We start from the raw sequence: 27,245 nt of genomic DNA on the forward strand, positions 1-27,245 counted from the left end.
CCGAGCCGTTGAATGACCACTGCAGCCCCGTCGCCGTTGCTGCGGCCAGCATCGGGATGCCGTTCACATCGATAGACGCCACACCCGGGTCCGTCGTCGCCACGGTGTAGCGCGACACCGAGTAGCCCAGACCCAAGAGTTCGACACCGATGCACGCCTCGATGTCGGCCATCGACGGGTGCACGGCATCCGACGCAAACGCCGAACGCTCGATCACCACTGGGAGCAGCTCAATCGTGCTCATGCTCGGTTGCCACGTCACGACCACCGTGTCGACGGCTTCAGCGACCACGGTCGGTACGGTGCTGCTTGAAGTGACGGCCGCGACCACACCGAGACCACTTGGTACGTGCTCGCGCCGGCAAATCCCGTGATGGCTTGCACCTCAATCTCGACAGGCGGACTCTGCAGCAGCGCCTTCTCCGGCCCGGACATCGACACATGCCATGCAATGTAGTACGTCAGGTCGTACGCACACCCGAAGCTCGTCGATTTCGGTATCGCTACGACGCCATTGGCTCGGACCGCTTGCACCCGTTGCACGCATCGGTCGGCATGCGAAGCAGCAACTTGAAGTCGTCGATGGCTTGGTCAAACCAATACGACACTTGCGCCGACACGTTGAGATGCGCGAGGCCGCCGGCAACAATTGACGAGTTGGCCGTGACGAGAGGGGCAACTCGGCCGTCGGCCACACCTGCACTTCGTACAGTACGCTGTAGACGACCGGCGGTGCACCGAACTCGGGACTGCCATAGTACCCGCGCAAGACGAACGAAACAGGCCATGGAAGTGAGCCACCGGCACCACACCCGCGCGCACGTCGTCGGCAAAGTCCGTGAACACAAACGAACCGCGGCTCTCGTTGAGCGACAGCTCCGTGATGCCGTTGCCACGGCTCACTGTGAACACCGACGCAGTGGCATGTGCATCCGACGCCAGAATCTCGAAGCCCAGGTTCACATAGTCGTTCATCGACGCGTTGACCTGCGACCGGATGTCGTCCAAGCTGACGTCCACTGCCACGCCATTAAACACCTCCAGGCGGCGCGTCACCGCTGCCTCGTACACGATGGCGGGGTTCGGCAGCCACACGAACGACACAGGACTCGCAATTTCGGCTCGCGCCGCCCCGTCCGTACTTGTCGCCACGACGTCAAACCACGCCAGACCAAAGAAACCGACCGGCATCGCGATACTCGTCGCCACGACCACCGAGCTGCCAGTCACATTGGCCATGTCACTGATGGCGTATACACAGTCGCCCGCCGAGGTCCACGTCAGAGGCACCGGTGCACCGTTCGCCGTCACATTGGCGTTGCTGTCACAACCGTGCGGACGCAGCTCCATGCGCACCGCCTCTGACGCGTCGTCGCTCGACGCGCTGGCCCAAATGGACGCCGACTTGCCGTAGTCGATCGTCGTGTTCATCGGCGCAAGCGACAGTTGCGGCACGGTGGCAACGCTGATGATGTCGACCTGGTGCGGTTGCCGGTAAAGCATCGGCCGATGGCCCAAGATCGGACTCGCAAATGCCACGTCCACGTAAAACTCGATCTCGCCGTTGTAATTCTGGACGGCACGACACCAATAACGCCCGACCAGTGTCCGTCAAACTGCTTGGTGAAGGCTCCCATCGCACTCGTGTTGTCGCACGGACCACAGATGCCTTGGATCCACACGCCATTGGTCACGACCTCGAGTAGCGTCAAGGCGTAATCGGCCGGGAGCTGGATCGGACTCGTGATGGCGCTGGTAGCCAAGAACACCGCTTCGTCCTCGAATATCTCCAGGTGGGTGGTCGGGAGCAAGATCTCCATGGGTGCCGTGTTGGGAAGCCATTGCAACGCCGTTGTCGTCACCGTCGCCGACGATGCACTATGGGTTGTCGACGTTGCCGTCACTTCGACGGTCGTCCACCCAAAGAAGCCGTCCGCAACCGTCACGTTCACTTGCATCGAGCCCGACATGACGCCGCCCAGTCCCGACCAAAGCTCGTACAAGCATACGTCCGTCACGGTGTCGGTGTCGGCGTCGTCATGGGTGTCGGCATCGATCATGACCGGTTGCATGTCGCCGCCGCTCGTGACCACGACCGAAGCAACGCCCGAGCAGTTCCATACGCGCATACGCACGGCCAGTGATTCGGATGCGCTGACGCCGGTCGCCGTCACGTTCAACACGGCAGGCGTCGCGTATGCCACCGACCGGTTGGAGACGGCTACTGCCAACACTGGTGGTTCAGTGACGATGATAATGTCCAGTGTCAACTTGCGCTGATACAGTTGGGTGGCATTGGTGATGGACGATGTCGTCATCATCTGCACCGTCAACTCGACGGGTACATCGGTGGAGCGACTTGGTAGCATACCGAACCACGTCGAGGTCGTCGATAGGACGTATGCTGGCGCCCGTACGGCGAGCGCGGGAAAGCCATCGTTAACCGAGCAATTGGTGCAGACTGTCTGCAGCTGCTGGTTGGTGACGACGCGTGCGGCTGTCACCGAGTACGTGTCGTCGGGCAACGCAAATATGTTTTCAATGCGCTCCGTGTCGAACATCAGAGCCTCGTCGCTGAAGACCGAGAGGACCGAGCTCGGGAGCTCAATTATGTCGATAGTGGCGGCGCGGGCCACGAGGGCGGCGCCGAGCAGCAGGAGCGCTTGCACGAAGCCCATACCACGTCGCCTTGGAGGCATCGTTCCGAATCTTGTAGCTGCACAAAAATGCGTGGGATATATGGAACATCAAAAAGTCGAACATCGAAGGATATGACCAAAGATAGATACATACCCTGTCGCCTGCGTAGAGAAGGCATGCCTTGGGCAGAAGGCTGCGTCGTGTCAGCTTGGATCTTTGTCGCTAGCGCGCCCACTGCGTTCTCGTCGCGTTCTGCCGCGCTGTGCTCTGCAATGACGTGGCGCCAAGTGCATCTTGTGTTTGCTGGCCAATCAAAACGTGCCATTCATAAATTTTATGGGTGGCAGGTTTTGATTGGCCAGCGAATATGTTGACAGTGTTAAGCCAAGCACTTTGATCTTATAAGCAGCTGATCGCATGCCATTTTAGACTTGATAAGCGAACATCCGACGCTATCTAGAAATGCCCTGCCTTATAGTGGCGTGCAGAACGTCCACCAAGGCGATGATTAACGAGCGTTAGGCTACAGACAATATGTGTATGCGTGGCGGAGGCTGGAAGCATCTACGAGCCAAAAGCTGCGTCGCTCTCTTCAATGCGACGGAACTCGTAGGCCCCACGACCGTCAAACTAGCATCGTACGTCAGCTCCACGCGCAAATATATATGCCGTACCTTGAGCACGTAGTCGTGGTAGCTCCAGAGCGACTTGCGGTGCGAGACCGTGAAGAGCGTGATGCCTTGGCTCTTGCAGTAATCGTACATGAGACCCTCGACGTCGACGCTGACGGCCGACGTGCACTCGTCCAAAATCGCAAACTGCGGCGCGTGGTAAAAGAGACGGGCCATGGCCACGCGCTGCTTCTCGCCGCCGCTAAGGACGTCCGACCAATCCTTGACGACGCCCCACGGATCCTCTTGGTCTAGACCAATCATACAAACATGAGAACGCACGAAATACGACAGTCGCTACCGTCGTCGCGCGTGACGAGATACTCGAGCTGCACCAGCTTGAGAAGCTCGAGCAAGTCGTCGTCCGACTTCTTGGCCGCCTCCATGCCTTCGAGCGTGTCCGGGTAAATGATCTGGTCACGGAGACTCCCTACTCGCAACGTCTAGCTAGCATCGCACAAAAGGACGCGACGTACCGAGCGTCAAGTACGGGCGCTGGGGAATGTAAAACAAGTTGTTGCGACTCGGCTTGGTCAACTACATGATAATGAATCCATCCATCATACATCAATCCATCGACACGAGAACGCTTACCTTGCCACCAAACATGGGCCAGAGCTCGCCGAGGATGCGGAAGAGCGAGCTCTTGCCGCAGCCATTCGGGCCGCACACGACCACGTTCATGCCCGACGTCACCTACACCGATCGTCGCCATCGTCCAACGCCGTGCAATGTACCTTGAACGAAAGCGACCGGACGAGGACGTCGCCGTTGGGTGTCACGAGCGGCACTTTCTACATCAACGCGCTCCCACCCATGCCCAATGACACGCGGGCGTACCTCGAATTCGATGACGTGATCGGCGTACTCGAGGGTGCCGCTGTTGGGCACGAGCGCCATGGCATCGGCGTCGTCGGGAGACGGCGTCACCATCGTGCGCGTGTACTTGCCGTTATGGAGGTCGTCGAGCACGGAAATCATGACGGCGACGCGGCACGTAAAGCCGGCGAGGCGCGTGAGCTCGCGGCCCGAGAGCACGAGCCGCCCCATGGCCTCCGAGAGCTTCATGAGCATTTTGCCCGACCGAAAGTAGTCTTGCATGCGGTCGGCGTGGGACGAGTTGAGATGGCGTGCGTCGTTCAAGTCGAGGAACGGGCGCGAGACGAGCACAAACCCCAGCACCGTGGCAAAGTACTAGTAAAATACATGAGTAAGTATCGAGACGAGTACAAAGCATCACCTTGGCAATGACGCTGTCAATGACGCTCATCGAGAAGCGGAACTGCTGCGACTGACGAATGAGCGACACCAGCGCGTCAAACGACGCCTGCAAAATCGACGCCTCGCGTTTGTTGCCATTGTAAAAGGCAATTTCTAGGCAACCATGCGCCGAGATTTAGACATGGAAAAAAGGAAATGTGTACCTTCGCCATGGGTGATGAGGCGCGCGTTAATGTAGCGGTACGCGCCTTCGAGCCGCTGCTCGGCGATGGTAAAGCGGCCCGTGGGTTGGCGGAGCCACGTGAGAAACATGCCCGAGCCGACCAAGTAGCTCAGCATCGTCATAGGGCCTAGAACAATCATATATCCTCGGATACAACCTCCACAAGCATTGCTCGTACCCGCAAGACCAATGGTTCCCGTGAGCTTGACGGCGTAAATGCCAATGTCAAGGATCGGCTTGGTCACGTTCGAGTAGAGGTCCGCGACCGACGTGGCAAAGCGCTCGACGTCGACCTAGATAGGACATGGCCTCACGGCGCAAGATTGAGAGAGATGGAGTACCGTCAGCAGCTGGTCCGGGTTGGAGATGCGCGCGTCGAGGTTCGACACCTTGTAGTACGTGTATTCGTGGAGGTACTTGGTGTACAGAAAGGTCGAGAGGCGCGTGCGGAACCGAAGGCTCAGCTCCGTGTGGCCATACTTGAGGAGGCAGTTGACGCACGACACGGGCAACATGATGAGGAAGAAGCGCGACAAGTGATGCACAAAGTCCTTGGACGATCGCCCAATGCTAGATACGTCATGAGCGCAAGCATGCACCTTGGTGGTCGTACATGGCGCGCTCAATGGACGTGATGATCTGGAGGATCGTAATGTCAAACGACGTGCGCATCGCAAGGAGCGCCGCAACGCCAATGGCATAGGCAACTTCGGGCGTCCAAAGACCCGGGATGATGATGCGGAAGAGGCGCATGAAGCGATGGAGAAACTCCTACATAGCGCGTGAGCGGCGAGACGCGGCGAAGCGACGCTCGCAGACCTTGTTGATCGCGACCTTCTTCTCCTGGCCCTTGGACTTTTGCGGCGAGAACTGCGAGTTGAGCTCGCACGCAGCCTTGGCATCCTTCTGGCCCTTCTCACGGATCACGAGCGCAAGCCCAATGAAGGTCAGCGCGGACGCGCCCGCGAGCTTGCTCTGGACGCCCATGGTCGATCGGCCAATTCGTCAAAAGAACTGTGGCAAGGCGCCGGCTGGGTGGCAAATGCCGGAAATAGCCTGCTATTGGTGGCGCAGACGCCACAAATACCACATTCAAGCAAATCTCGTGCCATCGCAGGTGTTTGCTCGACAGGCTTCGGTGCACACATCGACGGCGGGTTGAATACGAAACAAATGGAATTAGCTAACTTGAAGCTCGGCCGATCCGATGATGACCCGATGGCGAAAATGCAATGACGCGAACGGGTCGTACGACGACTAGAATAGTATGGCGCCTTGACCAGTATCGATCTCCTCGGTCGTTTTGGTACTTCATTCTGAGGCTGCTGACTCCTAGTCGAGTCTTGGTAGAGCACCGGTTGTATTGTACGATCCAGGTCGGAAGAGCGACACCGATGTGATGTTCAGTTTGCCCTTTGCGTGCAGCGACAGCACCCAGCGTGGTGTAGCGATCCAATGGAGGGACATCCAGCGACGTCATCGGTATGTTGGGCGCTTACAAAAATGCGAAACGCAAATGGATGTACATTTGACTGCGGTGCGTCGATTCTAGTACGCTGAGGGGAAAGCGTTGGTGAGCGTCACGAGGCAGAAAATGACCGCCGTCCCGAGGAGCGCGCCCATTTGTGTTGTAAAGCCAGACCACTGGTACGCGAGCTTGTGGTTCACGTCCACATCTACTCGATCGACACGTGGTTTCCTAATGTCCTCACACGCCATTTTGTGTTACCTTTGAGCACTTGGTACAAACTCGTTTGAGTAAACGCCGAGAGCGACGTGTACAAGCAGTTGGCAATCACAACTACACCACCGGGTCATGAATACACACACTTGTCGTAGGGCGCTAAAGGAGCGATGACCTACCCATGACACCGCCGGCCGGCGCGTCGCACCACAGCGGCGCCTTGTACGATGCCCAAACCGTGAGCCAGAGCTATACAAAAGATGGCGATCAGATCAATCACATGTCAACGCAGGAGACGAGCGTACCGCAAAGAAGAGGGCGGCGGCCGTAAACACTTCGACTTTTTTGATGCGGTAAAAACCCGCAATGAAGCGTGCGGTTGGATCACAGAGCATGCCCAAGACCGACGTCCACTTCATCACCACCGGCGAGTGCTAACACGAATGCATGAGACGACTGGCATCCAAGCCGCAAGGGTCACCTTGTACTTGCCGCCGAGGATCGGCAGCACGGACGGAATCACCGCAAAGCTAAAGATGGCCAGCAACCATTGGCACAGAAGCGTCTACACGGGTGGAGCCATGTTATTAGCGCCACGCAACCACCAATCGTCGTGGCATTCGTACGCGCCAGATCGCCTTGAGAACGGTCGAGTGGGCCATGTGCTAACATGTCAAAGAAGGCATTGGGCCAGAGGAACGAGACACGACGATGTACCGGTTGCTGGAGCAGCAGTTCCTGATCGGCAAAGATCTCGACCGACGTTGTCTGGCGCCGAAGGTACGCAAAGCAAGCAAATGAAATGAGGAAAATAAAAGCTAGCACACACCGAGAACGTGAGGATAATAATTCGCAACACAAGAAGGTTCGTACCGCCACAAAGAAAGGCGACACCGACAGAAAACGTCATTGGGTCACTCCCAACATCCTGGATGATGGCCAAGACGCCCGCAATCACAGCACCGAGGCTTTCGCCGGTTGCGAGGGCGCTGCGATCGAAGCATGACAGACTGCTACGCCTCATCGGATCACTACCTCGTAAACATGACGGGATACGTGGCCGCAAACGGGTAAAAGACCACCGTCGATGTGGCACTCACGGCGCCGCCGCAGAAAATGAGGGCAAAGAGAGCTGCACATCGTTGTTTAGGCTGCCTGTGTCGACGAGGCGACGTACCAGTACTGTGCAAATGACCGCCAATGACCGTCTTGGTGTCCCAGAAGATAGACAGCAGTACTAAACACACAAATAAATGCATGTCAACGTCGCCAGCGCAAAGCACATACTGCAAGCCACCATGCCGAGGACAAGAAGGCCCCAAATCATGGTCGGAATCGAAATCAACTGCTGGCGGCTGTTGAAGAGCATGTAGAGCAGCGGGAAGATATTGGCGGATTGCAGCGCCACAATCTAAACGCCATCGATCGCACATGCAGTCGACAACTGCACGCAGTTTTACCACATAGGCACCGATCGAGTAGCCTTCGGGCGTTTTCTAGTCGATATCTCGTGTATATAAGTTCAAAGGCGGGCGAAAAGTACCTGCATGAGTGCGGCAAACTCGGCAAAGACAACTATCCAGGCGTGCATTATTGGATCGATACGAGCATGTAGAAAGAAGGTGCATACAGTCGGAGATGACCCAGGACCCGAGGCCAAAGCCGATAAAGGCCAAGTACGTGTGACGCGTCGAGTGCACCTTGAGCTCCGACATGGCAGGTTTGGAATTGAACGTCAACTCGCACACGTCCAGCCGCGCACGTTTTTAGCCCGCACCCGGAAAAATACGCCACCAAATTGTGTCGCACTATACTATGCATTGATCTTATTGAGCTTGGTATTTGTATTGATATCTAAAAATAAGAAATATGGCGTGAAAATACGCCGACCCATTGCTGCGTTGGTAACGTAAACAGCGCGATATGATTGGCGGTTTGCCGTCGATTTCTGAAAGCCCGCGGACTTTCCTTCCTATGGGTCATTGGGTCATGATGGTGAGCAGGATCACCCACGAAGTCGTCGCGCGGACTGGATTCGATGAAGGACGCAAGATGAATGTGCGTGGTGGGCTTCGCGATACTTCGTGCTATACTTGGTAGAAAGTAAACGAAGACTGATCGACCGTGACGTTATTCGCAAGTCCGACGAAGTGCCAAATACCAACATTGCTGACAAATTCCAATTTTGACCAATCAAATATTGAAATGAATCAAAGATTCTGTGCATTGGCTAGAATATCGACGCAAAACAGCGAATCAAAACACGCTAACGTGTTTTAGACCGTCTGATTGACCAAAAGTCGGAAGCATCGTCATTCCAAGCTCATCAATCAGTCGATTTGAGAAGATCGATGGCTCCACCACGTCCTGTGGTACTGTAGCTGGACCAACGATACAGGTCGTCATGGCGCTGATTTGTGGTCGAGGGCACCCTTGCCTCTAATTATGTATCGACAAGAGGTGGTTTATAGATTAGTGAAGAAGGATGTTCCAACGTGTCACTGGAACATTTTGTCGTTGTGTCGCAACCACGATGGAAGTTGCTTCTGCAATTACGTTCGCTACTGTTCACGCCATCGAAAAGACATTAGTCAGCGCGACGAGGCCAAACGTGACGATGGTGCCCAAGAGCGCGCCCATTTGCGTCACAAATCCCGACCACTGGTACGCTGCCTTGACGTTCTCGACGTCCATTTCTACACATGTATATGGAGCGACTCGCAATACACTCGATGATAGACCTTGGAGGACTTGGTACAAACACGTTTGGGTGTACCCTGCCAACGACATGTACGAGCAATGCAAGAGAACCACTATGGCGCATTTGAGGTGAGGCCGTCGCAGAAAGAGGTTGTACCAACGATGCCGCCATTCGGAGAACGACTCCAGAGCGGTACGCGGGCGGATGCTTGGGTGGCCATGCAGAGCTACCGCGCACATGTTGTCCTTTCGCTCGGCGTATTCAGCTATGGATACGTACGCCTGCAACCAGCGCCAGTAGTGTGAAAATGCTGACGCGACGCGTATGGTAAAACCTACAAACACAGGATTCAGTGGGCATCGCGCCGAAGCCTTTGCGTACGTTGTGAGGAATCGGGCGAGGGGGTCACAGAGCATGCCGAGGACGGACGCCCATTTTAGCACGGTACCGCTATGCTACACATCAACGCTCCTTTATCAACTGCAAAACGACGCCCAATGTATGGTACCATGTACTTGGAGCCAAGGATCGGCAGCACAGAGGGAACGACAGCGAAGCTAAAGCATGCCAGAGCAAATTGACACGCGAGGGGCTACAGATATGCGTGCCAAGGTCAGACCATGTTCACGTTCAACTTTGGATCACCTGGCCAATGACGCGAACGACGTGCCAGTCTTCTTGACACTAATCCATCAAAACACACTCCAAATGGGCTCCCTTGTCGGTACACATACCGTAAACGTTTGTGTCGGATCCAAGAGCCACGCACGTTCGTTGGAAAGCTGCGTCTCGGGACGCCCGTACGTTCGCAGGTAGCTAAAGGCCACCATCGACACCAAAAACACCACCGCTACATAAACATCTCATCATCCTACGCCATGGTGAGCGGTCATAGTACCTGCGCACGCAAAGTAGGTGCTGATCGAAAAGTGCATCTCGGGACTGCCCACGTCTTGCAGGAGCGCGAGAACGCCCGCGACAACGGCACCGAGGCTCTCGCCCGTCGCCAACGCACTAATTGCAACGTTTGCAACTACGTGGCCCCGCCGATCGAGACGCACCTTGTCGAGATGGCGGGGTACATGGACACAAAGGGGTAAAAGACGACGCTGGAGGTGGCGCTGACAATGCCGCCGCAAAACACGAAAAAGAGCAGCGCTACATCGCTCGCCAACGTAAAGACGAGTTGCCACTTGAGCGCCGAACGCACCCGAACTACGGGGCTCTCCAAAGACGCTTGATGTCATGTGCCACGTCGTCGCCAAGAGCACTACGCGCGTGTCCCATCCTTGCAAAAGAATGAGGACAGAGAACGTACGACATGCCATCACGCCAAATGCAAGCAGCCACCAAATCATGGTTGGGATCGAGACGCGCTGCTGCGAGCTGTTGAAGAGCATGTAGAGCATCGGAAAGATATTGGCCGATTGAAGCGCGGCAATCTCGTGGGAACGATGAGCGCGATACGGTCGTCGTCGCAAGACAAAGTTACCACGTAGACGCCAATCGCGGGTCCTTCTGGCGTGTGCTACGACGCGCGCTGAGCATGGTGTGGTAGACACCACGTTTCGCGTACCTGGACGAGCGCAGCGACCTCGGCAAAGACGACTACATGCAAGGTTGCAGAAGACTCGATTGAGGGCAGAGCAGAACACTGTACAGTCGGACATGACCCACGAGCCAAGGCCGAGGCCGAGGAATGCCACATAGAAGCGCGGGCTCTCGTACATCGTGGGTGCCATGGGATCGTCGGCGCGCTTCGTCGTTGCCATCGGCGTCCTTCAAAAATAACGCGGGTGATGACTCTGGACGACGCCGTAACGGGGGTCTACCCAAAAGATGTCAAGGGGAGGGGGGTCCACAACACATACCATGTGCACACTATATGCGGACGCTTCAAGGTGCCAAAGCGCACTTATTTGATGAGTCACCGCTTTCCATTTTCCTGCTGGACGGACGTCGGGAGCATGGCGGGAAAGCGCAAGCAGACGACGAGCGAGGACAAGCCGGCGGCAAAGCGTGCGACACGCGCGTCCAAGAAGGCTGACGACGCTACGGACGAAGTGCCCGCGTCGGCGCCCAAGAAGGCGCAGGCCGCTGGCTGGGACTTTCTGAAAGCACCCAAGGGCGACCAGCTCAAGAAGCCAGCCAAGAAGGCCGCAGCGCCGGTCGCCGATGCCGAGTTCCCGCCGCTCGCTGACGAAGACCTGAAGGTCTTTGACGGCGTCATTCCCGCGCCGTCTTCGTCGGCGCAATACCGCGTTCTCGCCTGGTACGGCGCTCGTCATGCTGCCTCGTATGTGACCTCATAGGTAGGAACGTCAACGGGCTTCGTGCCGTCCTCAAGAAGGACAACTACTTTCGTGCATATATTGCGCGCGAAGACCCGGACGTGTTGTGCTTGAGCGAGACCAAGATCGACGACGCGTCGCTCGGCGCGGTGCGCAACATCCTGCCGCAGTACGGGCACCAGTACTGGAAGTGCGCGACGCAAAAGGGTATTTCATAGAGTACCTGCCAGCCCATGTACGACGCTCTGTAGGGTACTCTGGCACGGCCATGTTCTCCAAGACCAAGCCCCTGCGCGTCCTTGACGAAATCACGGTCGATGGCCAAGTCGACGACGAAGGCCGCTTCCTCGCGCTCGAATTTGAGAAATTTTGGCTTGTACACACCTATGTACGACAAACCCTCCATTCGCCTGTCATACCTCATCGCACGCCGCCTACGTATCTATAGGTGCCCAACGCGGGCCAAAAGCTGGACCGGTACTTGCAAATCATACCTTGTTGTTGTTTGAACGGCATGTATTGTAGCCTCGAGTACCGCACGAAGAAGTGGGACACGGCTCTCTTTGCCAAGCTCAAGGAGCTCGAAGCAACCAAGCCCGTCGTATGGTGTGGCGACTTGAACGTCGCGTACGAAGAGATCGACATCCACGACCCCAAGGGCAATGTATATCCTGCAAATGACAGCAAACGACAAGGAGCGATCCATCTGTGAAAATAGCGCAACAAGTCGGCGGGCTTTACGGACGCCGAACGCGAGAGCTTTGGGTCGCTCCTCGCCGACGGATTCGTCGACACGTTCCGGTCCAAGTACCCCGAGACGCAGACGTTTTCGTATTTTTCGTACCGGTTCGGGGCGCGCGAAAAGAACAAGGGCTGGCGCCTCGACTACTTTGTCGCGTCGAAAGCTCTCTTGCCACACGTCGTACGTCAATTCTCCAAGGTCGTGCGATCGAAATGCTGCGTAGGAGGACTCTGCGATCCGGTCGGCGATCACAGGCAGCGACCACTTGCCAATTGCCCTCACCTTGAGTGGTTTGGACGCCTAAACGTTCCAAGTGGTCGCCTCCAAGACCATAACAAGACAAGACAGCATTTTGTGGTCCATCGCATATGATGTGGTTTACATCTCGGTGGCTCATAGATAGAGAGTACTGTCTGCCCTCGGTCTCATGCACGTGGCGCCGAGAGCAGCGAGACAGTGGTCACGTCGTCTGCGTCGAATCGCGACACCGGGTCGCCGTAGTGCTGTCGCTTCCACTCAATACGGATCTCGGCATAGTCCTCGGGAAGGCGGAATCCGTCGTCGTCCATGGCGTCCTCCGCGCATCGATGAGCGTTCACATGTGTTTGCAGCTCCGTTGTGTTGGCTTCGCACAGTGGCACGGCGCGGTACGCAGCGCGTGGGAAGAGGAAGGCTTCGAGGCCGTCCTCTTGCATCTCGCGCCACACGCTCGCGCAAAAGGCAACCACGTGGTCCATCCCCGTCGACTTGTGCACTGACATGAGCAGCACGAGACGCCACCCGGCGTTTCAACCGACGACCCTTCAACTATCCAAGTACACGTATCCAGATCGGCTCATTTCCATGCAAACAACGGCGGATTGTACATGGACGACGTTTGTTGGCGCCGCGTCCATGCAGAGAGATATGGGGGCGGCACTAGATAGACGTATCGTGCGTTCTGCTACCAAGGTAGTACTGTAGTAGCATTTTCACCTTGCATTCGCACACTGGTGACGCAAATGACCACAATATTTAAACGAGATGCTACCTCTTGTACACTCTGCGCCAGAGGTACATAAAAGTACCCCTGCTCTGCGCGGATCGAAGTTGTATTAGGTGCGGACGACTGCGAACAGTGTTGTTAGCTCTTGGTGTCCGTGACCGAGCGGGTGCGAGTCAAGCCCTTTGAAACGATATCGCGGCCGAATAGCACTGGGTACCGCTTGGGCATGTTGTCCAAGACGTTGGCAGCAAATCTGGTGGTCGCGATCTTCGCCTGCGCCCTAGCGTGCCACGTCATTTGTCTAAAAACACGCAAATATTGGTGCGTACACGAGGATCGCGTGCGACGCCGCTTCAGTCGCAAAGCTCTTGGTCGATTCTTTGGACGCGGGCGCTGTTGGCTTCTTCGAGCAAAAGAGGTGGCCGACGCCAGACGTCGAGAGCTCGCGGTACCGAAAGTCGCGATCGAGCGGCGGCAAGTGGTTCACAAAGGCTTCGCGGTCTTGTAAATGCTTCTCAAAGACATCGACGCGCGACGGAATGTCCTCGCCGTGGAGAACTTGGGCCTTAATGCGCTCCCGAACGGATGCTGGAATCGTATCGAGCTCGATCAATTGCCGCGTCCGGACGAGCACCCGGTACCGGTAGTTTGGTATGCGCGTAATCTATCCCGATCTAGTATTTTGTACCACCCACAATGGCGAAAACGACGTACAGGGCAGTGACTCAGGTCGAGGTGACTCAAGTCCTGGAGCTTGGTGAGGGCGTCAATATGGTGCAGCTCCCGAATGCGGTTGTGCGATACATCGAGGGTCTGGAGGACCTTGCAGTTCTAGAATAAGAAAGCAGTGCTGCCAACATATCTGAAACGCAAGGTACGTACGCCAAAATCCTTGAGTGCTTCGATGCTGTTGTGTGCCAAGTTGACGCGCAAGAGACGTGCGAGGCGCGGCAAGTCGGCCGTATTGGAGATCTCATTGTGCGACAAGTCCAACGTCTCGATCGGGAGGTTGCCCGTGAGGCCTTTGGTCGAGCGCAGCTTGTTGTGGCTCAAGCTCACATGCTAGTGCGCCGCAACGTTTGAGCTCCAGCAAATGCTCGTCGACTTCACCTTGAGAAAGACGAGGGCGGAGAGACCTGAAATCTCGGTGATTTCGTTGTGGTCCAAGACGAGCTCCTGGATGTAGCGATGGCGCGAGAGGTCGCGCATGGCCGTGATGCGGTTCCACGCAACGTTGGCGACGTGGAGCATCGACCCGATTGCGTGGCTGCCGTCGACCCACGCCTGCGCTTTCGTGCAGAGCGGCGTGTCGAAATCTACTCAGGCATCAACCTTCGCCACACAGAGTCGACATACGCACCCAAGAGGGTCGTGAGCTCATTGTGGGACGCATCGAGGCGGATGAGAAAAGGCAAGTGGGCGAGCGGTGCAAGCGTCGTGATCTGGTTCTCGGCCACGTCCACGTCCTAAGGCATGGGATGGCACGACGCATTTCGCCATCCAAGACACACCTGGAGATGTGGAAACTCGGCCAAGACATCGATGGCCTCGAGGTGCTGATGCTACGTCGCCACGGTAATCGACGTGCAAAGACACTCGGGATACTGTATGTACCTGGAGGACGAGCTTGGTAAAGATGTGCTTGTTGCTGATCGGGTGCTTCCCGAGCGTGCTCACGTTGCCCTCGATGAGATGCCGGTCCAAGAGCACCATGGATCGCGTTCTCAGCAACCGGTGCCAACTGAAACGGCCCGGCCAACCGGCGCGATCCTCCGCCCGTCCACGTCATGTACGCAAAGAGGTAATAGGATTGTAGTCCTTACAAGGCGATTAGTCCAAGACAAAGTGGCCTCCCTTCCCGAGCGAGAAGCTCGTGAGCGTGTCAAAGTCGGCCTCGACCTCGCGGTTCACCTCGCGGACAATGTCCTTGATCGAGAGCATGCCAATGATGTCGCCGTTCTTGTCGACGACGGGCAAATGGCGCACGTCGCTGTTGAGCATCTTGGTCATGAGCTCGGACGGCGTCTCGTGCTCTCTCGCGTTCACGAGCCGACCCTTGTGCGTCATGATCTCCGCGACCAGCGTCTCTTTGGCCGTGAGCCCTTGCAGCTCGACCTTCTTGAGGTAGTCGCGCTCGCTTACAACGCCGACAAACTGGTTGTTGCCGTCCGAGACGGCCAAGCACCCGAGGTTGATGCCGGCCATGCGCGTGATCGCCTCAAAGACCGTCGCGTTCTGGTCAATGATAAAGTTGACGCCGTAGTAGCAGCTCTTGGTCATCATGTCCTTCGCCGTACCCTTGTCGTAGTGGTAGCGGCGGTACGCCTGCCCGTACACGGGGCTGCCATGCTTGAGGTGCGCAGAGGCCATCGACGCCATCGCTCGCATCGCCATGGTACTCCTGCCTGCCGCTTGGTCAACAAATCTTTCACTCCGCTTGCCCGAAGCATTTCAGTAACCGATATCGTGTACGCTGCAAGCCTCGTGAAATAGTGTAAAATACGTTTATCGAGGCGTTCACGATGACAATATCCGATCATACTGCTGCCTGTTGTTTTTCGACATCAGGTGTACGTCGTGATGATAGCGCTGGACGCCGCTTGGCAGTGCTCATAACGTACAACATTGTATGCGGTGGGCTTTGTCCATCGATGCCTTCACTATTTACGTATATTATAATAGTGTAATGAAGACGCTCGGCCGCTGGATTTCTCTTCCGGTTACGTTTATGCCTATCCGGTGACTTCAGAATTATTTTATAGTAGAGATACAAAAGATAGGTTAGTTCAGAATAATATAAAACGAGTAAACTCCCTAAGTATTTGAAAAGAAACGTTGCAAGAATGGAGTTTTATCCGAGAGACTCCTTCATTGCGTCGCTCATCTGTTTTGCATCATGGTCCGCACGTCGGTGCTCGGCGCTGCCACGACGCTCTTGCTGGCGCTACAGGCCGCCGACGCCATGTTCGACTCCAACCAGGTGTGCGATGCGCGCAGTGACATCTGCGCCAAGAAGGGCAAGGTCCTTGCGCCCAAGCGGTAGGCGCCGACGACCTCATGGCTCGCGCTCACTCATGGCCATCCTAGCGACTACAAGATCTGGGCCAACGGCTGTGGCACCGAGTCGATGGGCTTCCAGGTCATGAACGACGACGGCGTCGACTTCTCGTCCTGCTGCAATTGGCACGACGCGGTACGTACGGCGACCATCCATCGCTCGTGGCTCAATCGCCGACACAGTGCTATGGCGTGTGCGGCATCTCCAAGGCCATGTGCGAGCGCAAGTTTGAAAAGTGCATGAAGGACCTCTGCGCCAACGAGAGCGGCGTCGACGCGCAAAAGTCATGCGACTCGATGGCCGAGATCTACGCGATGGGCCCCAAGCTCATGGGCTGCCCCGCGTTCACAAAGGCCCAAAAGGAGGCGTGTACGTGCGTCGACAAAGAGAAGCTCGCGGCCAAGAACCGCGCTCGCCTCGAGTACTTTGTTACGACCCATGCCAACGGCCTCGAGTCGGTCGACACGCTCCTCGAAAAATACGCTGGTGCGCACTTCGATACCATTTGACCGCCGATAGAAAGAGGCGCTCTGTAGGCAAGGCACCTGTGATGTTCTACCGCTTGCTCGGCAAGTACCCAAGTGCGCTCGTCATCAAGGAAGCGACCAAGACCAAGGAAAGCTCCATGTTTGAGCGCATGAAGGCAGACATTGCCAAAGAAGACAGTGCTGTCGACGAAAACATCGAGCATATTGAGCTTTAAAGATACTGCAAACGACGCAGGATGTTTTCTCTTCTGTGCAGACATGTCCATGCTGGAAGACACGTTACAGTAATAATGTCATGCTTGCGTGCACCGTGGAGCGTAGTACAGTTGTGTGAGTCAAGGGACTCGATCCAGTAAGGGGAGGGGCCGCGTCGACACGTGTATGGGCTCCGCAAACCTCAATACCGGTATGTCAATCCACCGTGGCGGCGTAAACTTCGTTTTTACAACACCAAACTCTCAACGATATTTCTGCGTGCGCAGCGCTACGCCAGAATGCGTGGGAGTTGACGCCAGCGCTTGGTCGTTGGGCGGACCCTTTACGCGTCTTCCATTCACTTCCCGAGCCTACATGCATCGTACCAGGCACATATTGCAGAGTGGGATTCTGTGACACAACATGCGTTTGCCCAGCTTGCACCGTGGGTGAAACCAGGTCAATTCTCAAAATGCACAAAAGACAGGCAATTTAAAAGACAGGAGCCGTATCCATGCACGCCATAAGCTCACGCCATCGGGTCTCCTATATCGTTACTGCACTGCAGCACACACTACTGTACTTTGTCAGGGCGCGCACAATCCAATCCACCCGCATCCCATCCCGGCATGGTGCGGCGCGCCTCGGCACCAGCGCTCTCAATTTTTGGATCGGCAGCGCCCCTGCCAAAGGTCTCCTCCACCTCGTCTACCACGGCGTCTTATTACGGACTCTGTGCGTAGACTGCGTACCAGATATTGCTCGATGAATTTCGCAGCGGGACGATTCCTGAGGGCCTCGACGTCGACACCGTGCTCGACGATGTACGTATCTCATACAAAAAACATCTCGGAAAAGACCTCCATGCATTCTAGCTCGGCGGCACACCTCTGCACGTGGCGGTCATGGCCGGCAACGTGACGGTCCTCGAGGCAATTCTTTCGCGTGTGCAAGACATCAACGTCCGCGACCGGGTAGAACCCTGAGCATTCGAGATCGAAGCTTCCGCCTCTTTTATCCGTCGCCTTGTAGGCGGGCCGGACGGCCCTGGCGGTTGCAGTGGGCCACAACGAACTCGACAGCGTCCACTGCCTCATCAAGCAAGGCGCCCTTCTCAACACGCACGACCAGGTACACAACATACACGCGACAACGCATACTATGGTGCTGATCTTGGAGTGCAGAACCTATCGAGTCCTTTGTACAACGCCATTCACTATGGCAGGACGGACATAGCGCTGACCCTCATTGCCGCCGGCGCCGACGTCAACGAATCTGTCCAGGTACGACTCTTGAGAACGTGGCACACCTAATTTTATGAACAGGGGAAGCCGAACCTGCTTCTCACTGCGAGTTCGATGAGCTCCGACGACGCGGCGAACGCGCTCATCCCCGCCCTCATCGCCGCGGGGGCCAACATTACCGATGCCATGACCGTATAATTGTGTCTTTGCGACTCGATCCTTTGACGTGTGTCCGTAGGATTGGTTTTGTCGAATGGGCTGGTCCGACTTCAAGGTGGATCGCATGCGGCTTTTCTTGGCCCACGGCGCGCGCTTTGCCGACATGCCGGTGATCGTACGTCATCGTCACTCTTCCATGTGCCATTGGTGCTGACTGTGACGAGTTCTATAGGCCAACGAAATCATGGTCGCCAACATTGCGTACTTGAAGTTCTACCTCGAGCACGGCGGGGATCCCAACAAGCAAGACAACCTGGTACCTTCGATGCTAACCATCGGATTGCGTGCGATCCGTGCGGTGTGGTGTAGATGCCGCTTCTGTCCGTTGCCCTCGAAAAGCGATCGTGGGAGGCCGTCGAGCTTCTAGCACCGGTGGCCGACGGCAACTGTCTCGGCGATATTGATGCAACCGAAGACTGGCGCAAGCCAATTTATAATGCGTCCAAGGTGTGCCTTGATATGGCCCCGCTCAGCCAGGCTGTGAAGATCAACCTCGACACAGCACTGATCGAGAAAATGCTGGTGCATGCCAGCGTCCAGCCACCCGCGGTAACTACATTCATGCTTGATTGCCGCTCTTGGTACCATCGCGGCTCAATCACGACGTCCTCTAGTACTACGCGGAGGTTCTCAAGAAGGCACTTGAAGCCAAGAGCGCTTCCAACGTGGCGCTACTAGCGTCCAAGGTCGACCTCAAGTCCGAGGTAAGGTTACCGTATAGCCACCGAGTGTGATCACATTCGCCTGCTAGTGCTTTCTTCACGACGCGGTCCACAACCCCGACTTTGTGGCGCTGTTGTTGGAACTGGGCGCAGACCCCAACCAGCGCGATCAGGTACCAACACACATGCTAGGACTACTGTGACGAGTCGACGCCGCACATGATGTATTAGCAACGCTGCCCTCCGCTGCTTCGCGCGTGTCAATTGCAACATGAGGCTTCGGCGCGCATCCTGCTGCCGCACACGACCAACTACGACATGGGGGACCATGTATGGCCCACTCGATGTTGCTCGAGTCGTCAATATGTCTCTGTAGTTCCCGCCACTTCTCGAGACCGTCGCAAACTCCGGTCTCCGCGGCCTGGCCCGAGATATCGCGCGTACCATCTCGTCAACGGCACCGGCACCGCCGCTGCACAAAATCTTTTGGCAGCCATGTGTCGAGAGATCGATCCACTCACCACATGCTTGTGACGTGTGGTGTTATGCACCGGATCGCGCGACAGCCTATGCCAAGCTCGAGCTCGAGTACATGGCAGCTCTCTGCACGCTCCTCGACGAGCCGTACTGGTGGAAGAAGGAGGCTTTGCCGACCCTCCCGCATGGTGCCTTCATGGACGATACTGCCGTCATACTTGGCGAGCTCCAACTCATTCGCGATACGGTTGTGCGTCCCCTTGGCCTCGTGCCCAACACGACCCGCGGTGTGTACCACGCCGACGACGCGCTATCGGTCGACTTGCTATCGTCACTCGGCCATCATCTGGAGCCGCTCGAAGCTGCCGCGTCCTGGGCTGACAACGTCTTGGAGGTCGTCGATCCAGCCATATACGGCGCAGTGTATGGCCAATCTCGCTTCAGCGTCCACCCGCACAACATGCGACTGGGAATCTCTTCGAGCGCCATCGTCCGACATGAGACGCCTTCGTCGATGGCGCTTGCAGACGCCGTGTGCCCGCACCTGCAGATGCTGCCGACGCCGGTGACGTGGGACCCGTCCTCGCGCCAAGTGACGCTGGAGAGCTACGTCAACAACATCCATCCGTCGCAGTCGGCGCTCTATACGGTGCTCGCCAAGACACTATCGACAGTGCTACCGCTGCTGGATGCCGCACGGTGGGTTCCACGCAAAGACATCCGGCGCATTGAACGCGGTGGCGGCCACGAGAACGAGCTACGACTGCTCCGGGATGCGTACCTCCAGCACCATGGTCTCGACCCGTCGGCGCCTGTTTTGCAAAAGACGTTGCGGGCCTTCAAGAGGGCGCAGGGACCCATCACGAGCCAGTTGCAGCCAGCACCACCGACGCTTGAGTACGCTCAACGGTTCTGGAAGGACTATGGGCCGCGTCATGACGACGACCGTGGCTGGCTGCTTCCGAGCAAGCCCCAGTCGCACCAGGTGCTCTGCCACGTGCAGTGTCTCCGCGTGACGCCCGAGGCACCGACGATGACGACGGCGTGGCGGCGTGGGTCGGGCGCTGTCAACGAGTCTGTCGATTTCACCGCCGTCATTCTGCACGGTGTGGACAACGTCTCGCTGCGGGTCGAGTTCCGAGAGACGTACGAGTACGCTGACTTTGGCCCGCACAAGCGCAATCCTGCGATCGAGGTACGACGACACAAGATGTTGTGAGATGAGCAACGGATGTTTGTAGGTGCTTCTCAGCGACGTGGTCCCTGGGCGCGTGAGCCAAGACACAGGGTTTGTGACCTTGCGACCAGGACGCCTCCTGCTGATTCGGAGCTCGGCCGCGTACCGCCTTCACCTCCAGTCCGCTGACTCCTCGCGTGAAGGCGTCGCAAAGCTGCTCTTCTGGGGCTTCGTGCGTCCGAGCGGAACGACCACCAAAGCCATCTGTTGGTTTGCGAGTCAGGGCACAATGATCGACAACGCCATCTTGTCGACGGCCGACGTCCTACCGCAGCAACGCGCCTGGCTTCTCGATCTGGTCAACGCGACGCCACTCGGTCGCCTGCCCTCTGTCGTCCAAGAGCTCATCCTTGACTTTGTTGGCCATGCAACGCTCAGCACAGATGAGGCCGCCGCGGTGGCAACCGTAGCCAAGGTTGCGCGAGAGGTCCTCGTTGCTGCTTCTTTGGGCTAGCGATGCAGAGATAACCAACTACTAGTACATTGGATGAAATGAAGACCTTCAAGCTCATACGACTAGGCATACGGGCCTGGATGAAGCAGACCAATACAGAGAAACTATTGAAGTCAAGCCGAAGAGCGCACACACGGTCTAATGATAGTCTCCATCTGCGTAAGTGCGTGCTTGCACATGGTAAGAAAACCACGAAAACGACGACAGAGTTACTTCTTCGACGCCTTGGTCGCGGGGCCGCTCGGCGCCACCGCGCCGGTCTCTACCAGCGTCGTCTCGCTATCGCACAAGTATTCGGGCTTGCTCAGATTGACGCCGTAGTCGCGCAGGCTTGCCGAGAGGTCTTCCATGGTCAGCGTCGCGCGCTACACATAGAGCATGAGCCATTATCATGGACCATTGTATGGCCTAGTCATCGTACGTCATTGGGCGCGCCGCCTTGCGCGTTCAGCCGGTGTTGCTGGTAGAGCTTGGCGTCATGTGCGACGTCGAGCACAAATTTCTGCGCCACAAGCGCCACCATGCGTACGCTACGAAGCGAGCGGTCAGCTCCGACGATGGCGACGACGGCCTACATGCGCGGGTCCTCGGACGCGAAGCCAGCCGAATGGAGGTAGTGGGCCACGACGTCGTCTGGGATCGCCGGGTTGAAGCGGGTCATGGCCTCGAGGAACTCGTTCATCTGGCCGGCGTCCATGTCCATTTCGCGGTTTGTAAAGCCAAATGCGAGGTATAGTGTTCCAGAGGTTTTGAAGAATATCCGGTATCCAGATGTATCAATATATGCAGTATAGAGCGGTTTCGTTTTGAGGCTAGATGCACCAGTATTTTCACTTTGGCGAGCGCCACCAATGCCGATATATGACTGCAAAGTTGCGTGTGTGTAGTGTATCGGCAGCGTTACACGATTGGAAACCTCTTATCCCGGCGAGTCCGAGGTCAATGCACCGCGAAGCCTGCTAAAGTCACAAGTATGCTACCGTCGTGGCTTTCAAAGGCACCATGTGCAACAGTACTCAAGGCAGCGGTACTATACTCTGCGGGCAACGAAATTGGGTAGAGAGCACTCTACATAGGATGCCGACGGGCGACCAAACGGTGTGGCAGCGATCGCCAGTCCACGCCCCAGACGCGTGCCTGATACGACTACGGCGCCTCAAAGTACTTTGGCCGCCAGCTCGAATCAAAATGTGACAAAGCAGCCCGTGCCGACCCAAGCAGCAGCAGCAGACATCATGGAGCACTTCCCATTGCTGCCGTTGGGCCTTATTCCAACGCTCGAGAGCCACGTGCTGGCCGACTGCAAAACCAAACTGCAAGCGCTCCTTCAAACCCTTACGGATGACCCAGATGACGTGAGCCTCGGCCATGTACGTAAAATTTGGGAAGGCGTAGAAAAGGCACCATACCTTGCTCGATGTAGTACATCAAGAAGGAAGTGGCCGTCATCGTGACCGAGATTGAAGACCGACGCGCGCGTCAGCGCATCGCAGATCTCGTTTTGGGAGTGCAGACGGCGACTCTGATTGAAATCGGCACCAAGGCTTCGGCACCCGAGCACATCACAACGTCCACGGGCCAAAATCAGCCGAGTGTTGCAAGGGTCCCAGCATCATCCCCGACACTTCCACCACAGCGGACGCCAACCCAAAAGCCATCAACCCAAGCCAGCACTCTTCCCGCCTCGATCAAGTCGGCGGTATCTAAACCAGTGCCGTCCGCAAAGGCTTCCGAGACGGTGACGCCAGACGCGTCGTACGGTGCACCTCGTCGGCTCTCAATCAAGGAGATGCTCGCCAAAGCGAAAGCGTCGCGCGTCGCTGCGAATGACCCGAGCGTGCGCTTCATCATCCAAAACACAGGGTCGCTCAAGCTCAAGAGACGCGGAACAGCAAAAGCCAAGGCGCCAAAAGAAGAGACGCCCGAGGAGCGACTTCAAAAGCAAAAAGAGCTGAGGCGTCAAGCCGCCCACGACCGTCTCGTTGCGCGCCAGGCCAAGATGGCGCTCAAGAAGCAGCAGGTGCGATGCACGAGGCATCTTGCGTTCTCACGCGAACCATTGCGCTGTAGGAACTCGCGCGCCGCAAGGCACTCAAAGAGCAGCCATCGCGCAGCACCAAGACGATGCGTCAAGTGATTCCGCCAGCGATATTGACGCCGCAAGCTCTGATTCGGACGAATACGTCGACGACGCCGTCCACGAAGTCTCCATCGACCCGTTGCCAGACCCAACGCCGCGCGTCGAAGTCGAGACGGACGAGCGCATCACGCGCATCAACAACACCCTGTGCAGCATTCAAGCCGCCGAGAATTTGGCTCGTATTCGATCAGCCGGAGCTGCTCGTCATGCCGTCGCCCTAGTCTCGGAGGAGGTTCCGTCGTCGACACCAAATGTGACGGCACACGCAAACCACGAAGGCTTGGAGCTCTGTGCAGCGCCAACCACGGACCCTATTGCACCTTCCGGCCCCATTTCTCCAACCAACGTCGACATCGACAGACAGACGGTGAGCTATGTCGAGACACCACCACTTGCCATCAGCGAAGACACGGACAGTTTGCTCGCTTTCAATCGACCGTCCAATGAGGATGGTACCAGTCGAGTGGACGACGAGCCGCAGAGCACTCCTGACGACGACGACGACAAGCCGTTGCCCAGCTGCAGCAGCAACAATAGCTGTGACGTCGAGTCGACAGCGGGCGACAGCAACGACAGCGACGACGACGGCAATGAGTCGGGAGATGACGAGAAGGTGCCGCCGTATGTGCCCCCTGTGTACGACAAGTCGGTTTTTCACTCGTCGATCCCGATGCAGCTGCTTGAGAGTGCGTCCCCGTCCTATGTGTTGTCAATGTAACTCAACTACCGCGTAGCCGCCTTGGACAAGATGATAAAGACCCAGGAGGCTGTCGCTCCACCGTTACCAGAATGGTTCCAAGCGCAACGCGAGTCAATCGAGAAGCTCGTGACACCACGTGCGATTGTACCTTCTCCGCGGCCGGCGCAATCCATGGGCCACGCGCGCCAGATCCTTCACGATCTCGTGGCGAGCCAGAACCAAATCAAATCGTATCAAGCAAGCGTCGAGAGCACGCTTGCGTCCCTCGCACCGCCGCCACCTCGTGAATTCACGCCCGAATTGGCGCCCAAAACTCTGCGTCCCAAGTCGTCAAAACCAAGGCTCGCACCACGATCCACGGCGGCCCGCAACAGCACGAACCAAGAAACGCCCGAGCCGACATTATTGCGTCGGTCGGCCAAGTCGACGCCGCGTCTGCATGTCAAAGCAGCGCCCGTGCTGCCACTGGTCCCGTCCATGCCACCACTGTGTACGGTCGACTACTCGAAATACTACAAGAACTTTCTGTGCATCATGACCTCCTTTTACGAGAAAGCGTCGACGGCCAATCCGAAAGAAGCCCTTTTGCAAGGCGAGACGGCGCTACGCTTCCAGCTCAAGCTCTACACCATCTGGAAGAACGTCATGCACGACTACGCAACCGTGTTTGGTGTCGACGGTGCGCCGTCATCAAATTTTGCCTCATCGAATGACGATGCCATTGTAGGCTTGCTCAAGACCAGCCGCGCCGCTTCGTACGTGTACGATGGTGCGCAGTCGACGCCGTTTACCGCGCAGTACCGTATCAACTCGTCGTCGCGGCTTGAAGTGTTTGGAATCGTGGCGCAGGCGGTGAAAAAGGTAGCTGCTCGAATGTACAAACGGGGCGGTCAAGACACAACTGGATAGCTGCCCGACTGGGAGGAATTGCCCGTGGACCTTGGCCTGAACACGACATGGAATCTCTTGTGGACGTGGAGCAAGCCGCGTGTCGATGTACATACATGTTTGGATCTTGCTTCGTCATGTCTCACGCTGCGTCGTAGCGCCAAACGCTCCTGGTGTGGCAAAAAGTCAACCACTTTGCGGGCGCCAAAGCACTCACACGCAAGGACATGCTCAAGAAGAGTTTGCATCGCTACACGGTACGAATCGATATTTTATATGTCGTTTTAGGACACAATGGGTCTAGTCGCTCGGTGGCGAACGCCTGAAGAGCTTTGACATTGCCCCCGAGACGTTTATCTTGCCAAACGACTATATTCCGTTTGTGCAAGCCTTCAAGAAACGTGGCGACGCGATCGGTCCAACCAAAAACGTCTGGATCATGAAGCCCGTCGCGCTCTCGCGCGGGCGCGGCATCTCGCTTCTCAACGACCTCGGGCAAGTGGCCTACGGCGAAGCCGTTGTCGTGCAAAAGTACATTGAGAACCCGCTCTTGCTCGACGGCTTCAAGGTCCGCCGTCTACTGTACCATTTTCAGGCGTATAACTCGATCCTGGCTAGTTTGACTTGCGTCTCTACGTCTTGGTCACGTCCTTCAATCCGCTCGAGGTATCTTTTCTCATTGGTCGTAAATGCTGACGACGATGCATCTAGGCCTTCTTTTACCAAGAAGGCTTTGTGCGTATTTGCACGCACCGCTACTCGTCCGACGCGACCGACATCAACGATCTCTTCATGCACCTCACCAACAGCAGCATTCAAAAATACGGCGACATGGACCAAGTCGCGTACGTTCTTTTTCTTTTACCTCCTTGTCGCGATAAGGCCGAGAAATTTAAGGCTTCCATGGACTGTAGCGACAACCCGGTGAATAATGCGTCCACGACCGAAGCCGGTGGTACAAAAGCGAGGTACGTTTCGGATATACGAATACGAAAGCACACGCTGACGGTACAGCTTGGCATACCTCTGGTCGCGGCTCGCGGCCGTGCACGCCCCCGTGGAGCAGATCAAAGAAGACATCATCCACGTCATTCTCAAGTCGCTCGTGGCAGGCGAGGACGCGATTCCGTACCAAGTCAATTCGTTTGACGTATTTGGCTACGACATTTTGCTCGACGAAGCGTACCGGCCGTGGCTCATCGAGATCAACTCGTCGCCGTCCATGGCGCGCGAAAACAACTTGGATTACGTCATCAAGGACGCGCTCATGCACGACACGATGCGCGTGGTGCAGCCGCTGCACTTTGATCGCGCGGCGCTCATTGCGATCCTCACGCGCCGGTTGGACGACATTGCAAAGGAGCGCAAGCGACCGAATTTGCTCCACCCACTCGAAGCTGAAGAGCGGACAAAGCGCCAACTCAACGCGGATCTCCACGATATTTTGCACGGCGCGGTGCCCCGCGAATACGGCGAACTCCCGGACGAGCTCGGGAACTTTCTTCGCATTGCGCCGAGTCCGTGGCACAATGCAGTGATGAAGCTCAAGCGCAGTTGCTTTCGCGACAAGACGCCCAAGCCATAATAACGAGTCGAATGCTAAAGCAAACATGGCGTGTTCTCAGTCGCACGGCGCATCTTCGTCGCTAAAGTACGTATCTTGCTTGAGCTGTTTGCGAGGCCGCGTCGGCGACGCAGGCACATGCGGCTTTGCTTCGTACGCCAGCGTTGCGACACCAATGTCCCTACCCAATCCATATCACATCATCAGTGCATGGATCCACGACAACACCATGCCTACGTCGCGTCCATATCGAAAAACACCTCGGCTTCGCCCGACTCAAACTTGGTGCGGCGCTTCGTACTCTTCTTCTTGGGCTTTTCGCGCGCGCCAAGCACGTTGCGCGGGCAGTCGTACGAGTAATGGCCGCCGCCTTGGCATTCAAAGCACACTTTTTTCGCCGAGTACTTGCGCTTCTTGATAAACTCGGTGGACCGGCCATTGTCCTTGGAGATGGAGCAGTGGAGCGTAAACGACTCGAGCGGCGTGTTGTGCATGGCGGCGCACGCGCGCGCGCAGTCGGCCGGTTGCGCAAACTGCACAAACGCCACGCCACGGCTCGCCCGCGTCTCTCGATCGCGCAGAATCGTCACGCGCGCAATCTTGCCAAAGCCCGTAAAGAGCTGCGCGACGTCGTTGTTGGTGTACGCGTACGGCAGCATCGACACGTACAGCGTCGACCTCGACGGGCAGTACCCACCCTCGTCGGTCATGTGAAAAGGCAATGTCATGTTGCGTGCAACTAGACACGTTATCCGGATACC

At 56.7% G+C, this 27,245-nt stretch overlaps 12 protein-coding genes across 12 annotated transcripts; 3 read left to right on the forward strand and 9 right to left on the reverse strand.

Annotated features, from left to right (window-relative positions):
- Positions 1 to 16: 16 nt before the first annotated feature.
- SPRG_22260 (hypothetical protein) lies at positions 17 to 2,678 on the reverse strand (the record flags this gene model as incomplete). Its single annotated transcript, XM_012349435.1, has 5 exons — positions 17 to 305; positions 350 to 484; positions 535 to 697; positions 762 to 1,572; positions 1,596 to 2,678. Coding segments are annotated over 5 exons (2,481 nt in total), but the record flags the coding sequence as incomplete, so codon positions are not given.
- Positions 2,679 to 3,096: 418 nt separating this feature from the next.
- On the reverse strand, positions 3,097 to 5,770 carry SPRG_10324 (hypothetical protein). Its single transcript, XM_012349381.1, has 13 exons — positions 5,575 to 5,770; positions 5,369 to 5,526; positions 5,097 to 5,325; positions 4,934 to 5,048; positions 4,736 to 4,882; positions 4,552 to 4,685; positions 4,152 to 4,505; positions 4,049 to 4,105; positions 3,906 to 4,007; positions 3,788 to 3,848; positions 3,613 to 3,741; positions 3,315 to 3,562; positions 3,097 to 3,270 (listed from the first exon to the last, which is right to left on the reverse strand). The coding sequence occupies exons 1-13, from the start codon at positions 5,740 to 5,742 to the stop codon at positions 3,205 to 3,207; spliced, it is 1,968 nt and encodes a 655-aa protein (XP_012204771.1). The 5' UTR covers positions 5,743 to 5,770; the 3' UTR covers positions 3,097 to 3,204.
- A 526-nt stretch (positions 5,771 to 6,296) lies between these two features.
- On the reverse strand, positions 6,297 to 8,154 carry SPRG_10325 (hypothetical protein; the record flags this gene model as incomplete). Its single annotated transcript, XM_012349382.1, has 14 exons — positions 6,297 to 6,431; positions 6,485 to 6,556; positions 6,619 to 6,688; positions 6,745 to 6,873; positions 6,921 to 7,004; positions 7,066 to 7,104; positions 7,157 to 7,257; positions 7,313 to 7,428; positions 7,475 to 7,571; positions 7,617 to 7,676; positions 7,727 to 7,850; positions 7,900 to 7,935; positions 7,983 to 8,014; positions 8,070 to 8,154. The coding sequence occupies 14 exons, from the start codon at positions 8,152 to 8,154 to the stop codon at positions 6,304 to 6,306; spliced, it is 1,173 nt and encodes a 390-aa protein (XP_012204772.1). The 3' UTR covers positions 6,297 to 6,303.
- Positions 8,155 to 8,995: 841 nt separating this feature from the next.
- Positions 8,996 to 10,917, reverse strand: SPRG_10326 (hypothetical protein). The gene is made up of 15 exons (XM_012349383.1): positions 10,801 to 10,917; positions 10,717 to 10,748; positions 10,633 to 10,668; positions 10,459 to 10,582; positions 10,351 to 10,410; positions 10,202 to 10,298; positions 10,039 to 10,154; positions 9,875 to 9,990; positions 9,786 to 9,824; positions 9,649 to 9,732; positions 9,522 to 9,595; positions 9,420 to 9,474; positions 9,297 to 9,366; positions 9,181 to 9,252; positions 8,996 to 9,135 (listed from the first exon to the last, which is right to left on the reverse strand). Exons 1-15 carry the CDS (start codon positions 10,910 to 10,912, stop codon positions 9,008 to 9,010), a joined length of 1,215 nt encoding a protein of 404 aa, XP_012204773.1. The 5' UTR covers positions 10,913 to 10,917; the 3' UTR covers positions 8,996 to 9,007.
- A 157-nt stretch (positions 10,918 to 11,074) lies between these two features.
- On the forward strand, positions 11,075 to 12,539 carry SPRG_10327 (hypothetical protein). Its single transcript, XM_012349384.1, has 7 exons — positions 11,075 to 11,412; positions 11,457 to 11,638; positions 11,683 to 11,819; positions 11,880 to 11,908; positions 11,957 to 12,095; positions 12,150 to 12,353; positions 12,397 to 12,539. Exons 1-7 carry the CDS (start codon positions 11,108 to 11,110, stop codon positions 12,475 to 12,477), a joined length of 1,077 nt encoding a protein of 358 aa, XP_012204774.1. The 5' UTR covers positions 11,075 to 11,107; the 3' UTR covers positions 12,478 to 12,539.
- SPRG_10328 (hypothetical protein) lies at positions 12,530 to 12,981 on the reverse strand. Its single transcript, XM_012349385.1, has one exon. The coding sequence runs from the start codon at positions 12,932 to 12,934 to the stop codon at positions 12,599 to 12,601; it is 336 nt and encodes a 111-aa protein (XP_012204775.1). The 5' UTR covers positions 12,935 to 12,981; the 3' UTR covers positions 12,530 to 12,598.
- A 291-nt stretch (positions 12,982 to 13,272) lies between these two features.
- On the reverse strand, positions 13,273 to 14,891 carry SPRG_10329 (hypothetical protein). Its single transcript, XM_012349386.1, has 8 exons — positions 14,773 to 14,891; positions 14,670 to 14,720; positions 14,519 to 14,624; positions 14,269 to 14,474; positions 14,041 to 14,220; positions 13,873 to 13,989; positions 13,488 to 13,822; positions 13,273 to 13,438 (listed from the first exon to the last, which is right to left on the reverse strand). The coding sequence occupies exons 1-8, from the start codon at positions 14,869 to 14,871 to the stop codon at positions 13,297 to 13,299; spliced, it is 1,236 nt and encodes a 411-aa protein (XP_012204776.1). The 5' UTR covers positions 14,872 to 14,891; the 3' UTR covers positions 13,273 to 13,296.
- Positions 14,892 to 14,949: 58 nt separating this feature from the next.
- On the reverse strand, positions 14,950 to 15,592 carry SPRG_10330 (hypothetical protein). The gene has a single exon (XM_012349387.1). It carries the CDS (start codon positions 15,550 to 15,552, stop codon positions 14,989 to 14,991), a length of 564 nt encoding a protein of 187 aa, XP_012204777.1. The 5' UTR covers positions 15,553 to 15,592; the 3' UTR covers positions 14,950 to 14,988.
- Positions 15,593 to 16,024: 432 nt separating this feature from the next.
- Positions 16,025 to 16,941, forward strand: SPRG_10331 (hypothetical protein). The gene is made up of 4 exons (XM_012349388.1): positions 16,025 to 16,197; positions 16,246 to 16,351; positions 16,399 to 16,702; positions 16,753 to 16,941. Exons 1-4 carry the CDS (start codon positions 16,055 to 16,057, stop codon positions 16,917 to 16,919), a joined length of 720 nt encoding a protein of 239 aa, XP_012204778.1. The 5' UTR covers positions 16,025 to 16,054; the 3' UTR covers positions 16,920 to 16,941.
- Positions 16,942 to 21,398: 4,457 nt separating this feature from the next.
- On the reverse strand, positions 21,399 to 21,909 carry SPRG_10332 (hypothetical protein). Its single transcript, XM_012349389.1, has 3 exons — positions 21,768 to 21,909; positions 21,614 to 21,722; positions 21,399 to 21,557 (listed from the first exon to the last, which is right to left on the reverse strand). Exons 1-3 carry the CDS (start codon positions 21,893 to 21,895, stop codon positions 21,402 to 21,404), a joined length of 393 nt encoding a protein of 130 aa, XP_012204779.1. The 5' UTR covers positions 21,896 to 21,909; the 3' UTR covers positions 21,399 to 21,401.
- Positions 21,910 to 22,427: 518 nt separating this feature from the next.
- On the forward strand, positions 22,428 to 26,549 carry SPRG_10333 (hypothetical protein; the record flags this gene model as incomplete). Its single annotated transcript, XM_012349390.1, has 12 exons — positions 22,428 to 22,562; positions 22,616 to 23,212; positions 23,307 to 24,018; positions 24,067 to 24,711; positions 24,760 to 24,893; positions 24,942 to 25,028; positions 25,079 to 25,177; positions 25,225 to 25,488; positions 25,539 to 25,586; positions 25,632 to 25,765; positions 25,835 to 25,888; positions 25,935 to 26,549. The coding sequence occupies 12 exons, from the start codon at positions 22,428 to 22,430 to the stop codon at positions 26,503 to 26,505; spliced, it is 3,480 nt and encodes a 1,159-aa protein (XP_012204780.1). The 3' UTR covers positions 26,506 to 26,549.
- On the reverse strand, positions 26,533 to 27,194 carry SPRG_10334 (hypothetical protein; the record flags this gene model as incomplete). Its single annotated transcript, XM_012349391.1, has 2 exons — positions 26,533 to 26,665; positions 26,722 to 27,194. The coding sequence occupies 2 exons, from the start codon at positions 27,192 to 27,194 to the stop codon at positions 26,542 to 26,544; spliced, it is 597 nt and encodes a 198-aa protein (XP_012204781.1). The 3' UTR covers positions 26,533 to 26,541.
- Positions 27,195 to 27,245: the final 51 nt, after the last annotated feature.

The sequence above is a fragment of the Saprolegnia parasitica genome (genome assembly GCF_000151545.1).
Source record: "Saprolegnia parasitica CBS 223.65 unplaced genomic scaffold supercont2.53, whole genome shotgun sequence".
NCBI lineage: Eukaryota > Oomycota > Saprolegniomycetes > Saprolegniales > Saprolegniaceae > Saprolegnia > Saprolegnia parasitica.

Bases quoted from the DNA above. Each gene is read 5' to 3' on its own strand.
- SPRG_10328 (XM_012349385.1), bottom strand. From the start codon at position 12,934: ATGTCAGTGCACAAGTCGACGGGGATGGACCACGTGGTTGCCTTTTGC.
- SPRG_10331 (XM_012349388.1), top strand. From the start codon at position 16,055: ATGGTCCGCACGTCGGTGCTCGGCGCTGCCACGACGCTCTTGCTGGCG. The intron at 16,352-16,398 runs GTACGTACGGCG...TCGCCGACACAG, and splicing joins GCTGCAATTGGCACGACGCG to TGCTATGGCGTGTGCGGCAT. The intron at 16,703-16,752 runs GTGCGCACTTCG...GGCGCTCTGTAG, and splicing joins GCTCCTCGAAAAATACGCTG to GCAAGGCACCTGTGATGTTC.
- SPRG_10326 (XM_012349383.1), bottom strand. From the start codon at position 10,912: ATGGCAACGACGAAGCGCGCCGACGATCCCATGGCACCCACGATGTAC. The intron at 10,583-10,632 runs GTAACTTTGTCT...CGTTCCCACGAG, and splicing joins CCGCGATTGGCGTCTACGTG to ATTGCCGCGCTTCAATCGGC. The intron at 9,991-10,038 runs GTACTATGACCG...ATGTTTATGTAG, and splicing joins CACCTACTTTGCGTGCGCAG to CGGTGGTGTTTTTGGTGTCG.
- SPRG_10324 (XM_012349381.1), bottom strand. From the start codon at position 5,742: ATGGGCGTCCAGAGCAAGCTCGCGGGCGCGTCCGCGCTGACCTTCATT. The intron at 4,686-4,735 runs GTACACATTTCC...ATGGTTGCCTAG, and splicing joins CCTCATCACCCATGGCGAAG to AAATTGCCTTTTACAATGGC. The intron at 4,106-4,151 runs GTACGCCCGCGT...GCGTTGATGTAG, and splicing joins ATCACGTCATCGAATTCGAG to AAAGTGCCGCTCGTGACACC.
- SPRG_10329 (XM_012349386.1), bottom strand. From the start codon at position 14,871: ATGGTGCTCTTGGACCGGCATCTCATCGAGGGCAACGTGAGCACGCTC. The intron at 14,475-14,518 runs GTGCGTATGTCG...ATGCCTGAGTAG, and splicing joins TGAGCTCACGACCCTCTTGG to ATTTCGACACGCCGCTCTGC. The intron at 14,221-14,268 runs GTGAAGTCGACG...GCGGCGCACTAG, and splicing joins CCGCCCTCGTCTTTCTCAAG to CATGTGAGCTTGAGCCACAA.
- SPRG_10332 (XM_012349389.1), bottom strand. From the start codon at position 21,895: ATGGACATGGACGCCGGCCAGATGAACGAGTTCCTCGAGGCCATGACC. The intron at 21,723-21,767 runs GTAGGCCGTCGT...CTCGCTTCGTAG, and splicing joins GCGTCCGAGGACCCGCGCAT to CGTACGCATGGTGGCGCTTG. The intron at 21,558-21,613 runs GTACGATGACTA...CTCTATGTGTAG, and splicing joins AAGGCGGCGCGCCCAATGAC to CGCGCGACGCTGACCATGGA.
- SPRG_10330 (XM_012349387.1), bottom strand. From the start codon at position 15,552: ATGGCGATGCGAGCGATGGCGTCGATGGCCTCTGCGCACCTCAAGCAT.
- SPRG_10327 (XM_012349384.1), top strand. From the start codon at position 11,108: ATGGCGGGAAAGCGCAAGCAGACGACGAGCGAGGACAAGCCGGCGGCA. The intron at 11,820-11,879 runs GTACGACAAACC...ACGTATCTATAG, and splicing joins TTTGGCTTGTACACACCTAT to GTGCCCAACGCGGGCCAAAA. The intron at 12,354-12,396 runs GTACGTCAATTC...AATGCTGCGTAG, and splicing joins AAGCTCTCTTGCCACACGTC to GAGGACTCTGCGATCCGGTC.